The 5,216-nt window shown below is 61.4% G+C and overlaps 2 protein-coding genes across 2 annotated transcripts; both read right to left on the reverse strand.

Annotated features, from left to right (window-relative positions):
• Positions 1-4: 4 nt before the first annotated feature.
• Positions 5-1,372, reverse strand: FMO5 (flavin containing monooxygenase 5; the record flags this gene model as incomplete). The annotated part of the gene is made up of 3 exons (XM_008935519.1): positions 1,238-1,372; positions 248-436; positions 5-166 (listed from the first exon to the last, which is right to left on the reverse strand). Coding segments are annotated over exons 1-3 (486 nt in total), but the record flags the coding sequence as incomplete, so codon positions are not given.
• A 1,104-nt stretch (positions 1,373-2,476) lies between these two features.
• On the reverse strand, positions 2,477-5,211 carry LOC103768380 (dimethylaniline monooxygenase [N-oxide-forming] 5-like; the record flags this gene model as incomplete). The annotated part of the gene is made up of 6 exons (XM_008935520.1): positions 2,477-2,822; positions 3,064-3,136; positions 3,501-3,850; positions 4,208-4,407; positions 4,808-4,950; positions 5,193-5,211. Coding segments are annotated over 6 exons (1,131 nt in total), but the record flags the coding sequence as incomplete, so codon positions are not given.
• Between the last annotated feature and the right edge of the window lie 5 nt (positions 5,212-5,216).

Raw genomic sequence — 5,216 nt, forward strand, 5'->3', positions numbered from 1 at the left:
TACCTGGGAAGGTGCTCAGCGGGAGGTGTGCATCGGTGTGGTGCCCGGTGCACACCAGCACGGCGTCGAAGACGGCCGCCTCCTGCTTCCCCTCGCTCTCGGTCACCACCTCCCACTGGCCCGTAGTGGGGAAGTCGGGGCGCTTGGCCACGCGGCACACGCTGGTCTGGTCGGGGGGGAGCGGGCATCAGGCGGCCTGCACCCCACGACTCCGCTGCCGCCGTGCCCCCAACCCCCCAGCTCTCACCCTGAAGCGGATGTGGCGGAGCAGGTCGAAGCGCTGGGCGTACATGCGGAAGTACTCCATGATCTTGGAGTTGTGCATGTAGTTGGGGAAGTCCTCAGGGATGGGGAAATCGCTGAAGCACATCATCTCCTTGGAAGTGTTGATGATGACGGAGCGGTAGATGCTGGCACGGCCCTCCTCGGGGTACTCCTGTGGGAGTGGGGCATGTCTCGGCACTGCCCAGGAACTTAGGGCTGCCTGTGTGCCATGCCTGGCACCTTGCTGTGCATCTGGGTGCAGGATTAAGCCACGGGTGGTTGTAGCACCCATCCCTTCACCCAGCACCATCCTGCAGCTGTGACTGCCCACCCCACGAAACAGGGAAGAGAAAGCTCTGAGTTGGTGGGTGCCATGCAGCGGTGACAGTGGGTTGTGGAGCCTTGTGCCTCAGTTTGCACACTGCCAGCCCCACCTTGGTGAGGTGCCACTTTCACAGAGCTGCCTGTGGTGCTCTTGTCCTGTTGCCACCTCTGGTTGCTGAGCCAGCTCTGGCACTTCCAGCAGGGTGGCTGCCCCTGGTCGCTGGTCTGTGCCCCAGCAGCCAGGCGGTGCTGCGCTCACTCTGCTCCTCCAGCCCCATTTCTGACCCAGGGTGGGCAGTACCAGCAGACTGTAACCGAGCCACCGCAAACCTCACAGTGGGGTGGTATGTGTGGTGTTCCCCCTCAGGCTCTCCCACCCTTGTATGGGGGTATGGTGGGAAGGCTTGTGTTCTGGTTGTTGGGTCCCTGGGAGAAAAGTCAGCAGCCTGGTTTGGTGGGGTCAGAAAGGAGCTCCGGGGCTGCCCGCGAGGCAGGGAGAGCCAAGGCACAGAGCGAGAGGCGCCGCTCCCTGCCTCTGCGTGGGCAGGCAGCACCGGAGCGGGGAGAGGAGCATCTGGGACTTCCAGGAAAGGGCTGGGTGGGACAGGGACTGAAAGGCCAGTGGGGTCCGGTGGGACCAGGGGCTTACCTCGAAGCGCCAGAGCCCCCCGATGTCCTTGCTCCTCTCGAAGCACGTGGGTACCAGCCCCTCGTCCAGGCAACATTTCAGGGCGCACAGGCCAGAGACGCCGGCACCGATGATGGCGACCCTCTGGGCAGCCATGTCCCGTGATGAGTTGGTGGCAGGGGTGCTGGGGAGGCCTCGGGCAGGGGCGAAACGCGCTCGGGAGGGTGCAGCGCCTGGTGGGTCACACCGGGGGGATGAGTGGAGCAGCCCCTTCAAGGGTGGTCATCCCTGTTCTTCCTGTGGGTGACTGAACTCGTCTGGGCCGTCACAAGTTGTATTTCTGCCGTGCCACACCTCCTGCCCACACCCACTCTCCCCAAGGGGCTCATTAGTGTCTGTAAGGAATTAAGGATGTTGATGCTACTTGGGACTTCCTGGGCGTGGAAGACAAGATGTGGCCACAGTCCAGATTTCAACAGGCTGTGATATGGAAAATAGAACGGGCTGCTCAGGGCACTGGTGGCTGGCAGCTGTGTGGTAGCTGGGACCCCTTGTCACTGCTCCAGGTCCCCAATCCCCCAGGCTGTGCTCCAGAGAGGCTGGGTGCAAGTGACAGGAGTGGCACTGAGCCATGCCACCGTGGCCCCTGTGGCCCCCGTGACCCGCTCCAGCGCTGCACAGCCTGGGCAAGGCAGTTTTGCTGTGGATGCACACACGTGTGTGTGTGTGCAGCCTGTGCTGCCGTGGTTCTGGAGCTGTGCCACCAGCACGAGGCCGACCTTGAACCCGTGTGCACACCCCGGCTGGCAGGGGAACGTGGTGGTTTCAGTAAGGGACAGACGCCTGGCTTTGTTTCACATGCTTTTATGCAGTTAGGAAGCCTGCTGTGCCTTTGCTTCTGAGCTCTCATGTGCGTGTGCCCGTGGTGGTGAGGCCAGGCTGTATGTGGGTTTTAGCAGGATGCCCGGCGCTGGGCTGGAGGCAATGGCTTTTAGAGGGACGGGATTTTACTGCGTGTGTGAGCAGGTTTCATCCTCTGTGCCCAGCCGAGGCACCCTGGGGGGACGCGGAGAGGGGGCATCACGGTGTTATTTTGACAGCAGAGGAGGTTCTGTGCATCCTGAGCTCACGGTGCGGCCATAGCGGGACTGTGCCAGGCAGGAGGAGGGCTCCTGCCAGCACAGGCTGCCGTGGGGCAGGGAGTGGCTGTTTAGCCCCCCGGCCCATAACAAAGCCTCCCGTGGCACACTTGTAGGGCACCTACATGTAAGCAAAAATGACAGCGAGAACAGCCATGGCCCCGACGAGCTTGAAGATCAGGGGCATGGCAGTGGCTGAGGGTTGCTCATCCACGGTCCGTGTCTGCAGGGGCTTGACCACTCGCTGCTGCTGGGTGAGGATGGCCTCCCTGGCACCCGCCCAGTGGCCGGGGCCCCGCAAGCGGTACTGGTACGGCGTGCAGGGCCCGAAGAACACCTCCAGCGCCAGCCTGGGGTCCGTGAGGAAGAGGGCGAGCAGGTTGGGCTTGACCCCCACCTGGGAGGCGAGCTCATCCATGTAGGGGATGTAATCCACCTGGATGGTGTGGCGCTGGCTCTTCACGTACCTGTGGGCAGGGAGGGCAGGTGTGTGCTGGCAGCAGAGCTGTCAGGTGCTCTGCACACCGGTGAGGCGGTGCTGTACAGGCCGCCATCGGGAGGGAGCAGTGGGGTGGGTGTGGTCTGCCCGAGCGCATCGCTGGCGTGTTGCCATGGCCAGGTGTGCTGGGACGCAGGTGCTGGACAGCATGAGTGCCCATGAGCTGCTGTTCCCCACACGTCCCTCTCCCTGTTCCTGGGGGCTCTTACCGCTTTGCCATTGCTTCTCTTTTCTGCTTGATGTCAGTCTCCATGTCATGCCGTGGGGGCAACTTGTTCAGCCCTAGGAGGAGTGAGCCATGGCATGGGGCCTGCACCCTGCTGGCAACAGTGGCCATGGTGGTGCTGCCCTTGCTGGGTGCTGTGCCCCTGCCAGCACCACTGTGGCGAGTGGTATGGTACCCAAGGCATGTCCAAGCTCCTTCAGGATGGGAGGGAGCAGTGGGTAGGGTTCTGGGCATGGATGTCCCTGTGTCACTCAGGCAAAAGCCTGGCTCACCATGATGGCTGCACGGTGGCCATGCCATCGGCAGTGGCTGGAATGGCACAGCTGGTTGCTGCCTCCCAAACGTGGCTGGGCACCATCTGCCCTGGCTCTTGTGTTGCAGGCTTAGGCTGCAGGCACAGGGGAGGTTTGCCTCACTTACCCTTGAAGACACGCGTGGCCCAGCGACACTGGAGCTCAGAGATGGGCATGATGGCACCCAGAGGCTGGATGAGGCCAATGAAAGCCAGCGTGGGCTTCTCCAGGTCAGGTGGAAACATGAATTTGTAGAGGGGGATCTGGTTCTCCACCACCTTCACACAGCCCTCGAGGAAGGGGAAGGAGAAGCTGTATCCTGTGGCAAAGACCACAGCGTCGATCTCTTCTCTGGTGCCGTCCTCAAAGATGGCAGATGTCTCCGTGAACTCCTGGATGTTTGGCTTCACCAGCACCCTCCCCGAGATGATGCGATTGGGCAGGTCATCATTGACGGTCGGGTGCTGGTCCAGGATCCTGGAAGGTACAAGGAGCCATCAGGGTTCTGGGGTGGGGTGTCTCTGCTCCATGTCCTGCTCCAGCCACTGCTCCCTGTTCTGGGGATGCTTGTCCCCAGGGTTGCTCATCGCCAGTGGGGATGGTCCACCAGGGATGCTTGGCAGCTGCCACCGCACTGGTGCCACCAAGTGTCCCTGGAAGGCACAGCGGTGTCTCCCTGGAGCGTTGCCTGGTGATAGCACAGCTATTAACCAGGCTTTTGGGGCTGGTTCCTTGGCCCCAGCCCAGGCACAGGAAGCATGGCAATGGCCGAGTGGGGCTGGACACAGGGGAGGCAGAGGTTCCTTCCTTGGCAAGGGGAGCATATACTGGCACCTGTGCTTTGGCTTCAGGCCATAGTGCGAGTGGTTGAACCTGGTGTTCAGCTGCTTCTCCATGAAGTCGCTCACCATGGAGGAGCTCAGCAGCTTCTTCAGGAATATCTTCATGCGGGTGGTGAAGATGATGTCCATGGGGTAGCCCTGCTCTCCAACGCGGTTAAGGATCCACGCACCCCGGCGAGTGCTGAGGAAGACCTGCGCAAGGAAGTAAGCATTGCTTCCTGAAGGATCTGATAGTCCTGGGAGGCTGCCCTGGGGAGGACATGTCCTTGCTGAGATTGCTCCTCTTCATGCTGCCCAAACACTGGGCAAAGTTCCAGAGGACAGAGAGAGACAGTGGTCAGAACCCACTGGGGAGAGGCAGGGAAGAGTCATGGGGCATCCCCAGCTGGGGGCTCGGGTGGTGGGCTATCAGTATGCCACCACTTGACTGCCACCACTGCCTGGCAGCCGGGACTGGCTGGTGCCAGCACTGCCGGATGCAGTGAGTGCCAGGATAGAGCAGCGGCTGTGCCACTGCCTTGGTCCTGGTGTCCTTGTGGAGCTGGCAGTGTCCCATGGGGGCTGCCCTGCTCACTCCACTCCTGCTACTCACTTGCTTGGCTGCTTGGCTGATCTCCACGGCCAGATCCGATCCCGAATTCCCAATCCCGATGACAACGACCCTCTTGTCCGTGAAGTCTCGAGCATCCTTGTAGTCTCGGCTGTGGAGGTAGCGGCCCTTGAACTTCTCTATTCCTGTGGGCAGAGAGGAGATACTCTTGGCTTCATGGTGCTGGGATGAAGGATCACTTCTCCAAAAACTGAAGTGAGAACAGTCCCTAGCCCCAGCAGACCCCTTCTGGGGAACAGGGGAATGCTCCTGGAGCTGAAGCAAGGCAAGGCAAGGCTGGGGCCAGGAGAAAGAGAAGCAGAGAGAATAGAGACTGCCATGGCTGAGCTTTGTGGATCTCTCCTCGTGCCAGGGTGTGGAGCAGTACCTGGGAAGGTGCTCAGCGGGAGGT

The sequence above is a fragment of the Merops nubicus genome, unplaced genomic scaffold, assembly GCF_000691845.1.
Source record: "Merops nubicus isolate BGI_N331 unplaced genomic scaffold, ASM69184v1 scaffold46012, whole genome shotgun sequence".
In the NCBI taxonomy this organism is placed as follows: domain Eukaryota; kingdom Metazoa; phylum Chordata; class Aves; order Coraciiformes; family Meropidae; genus Merops; species Merops nubicus.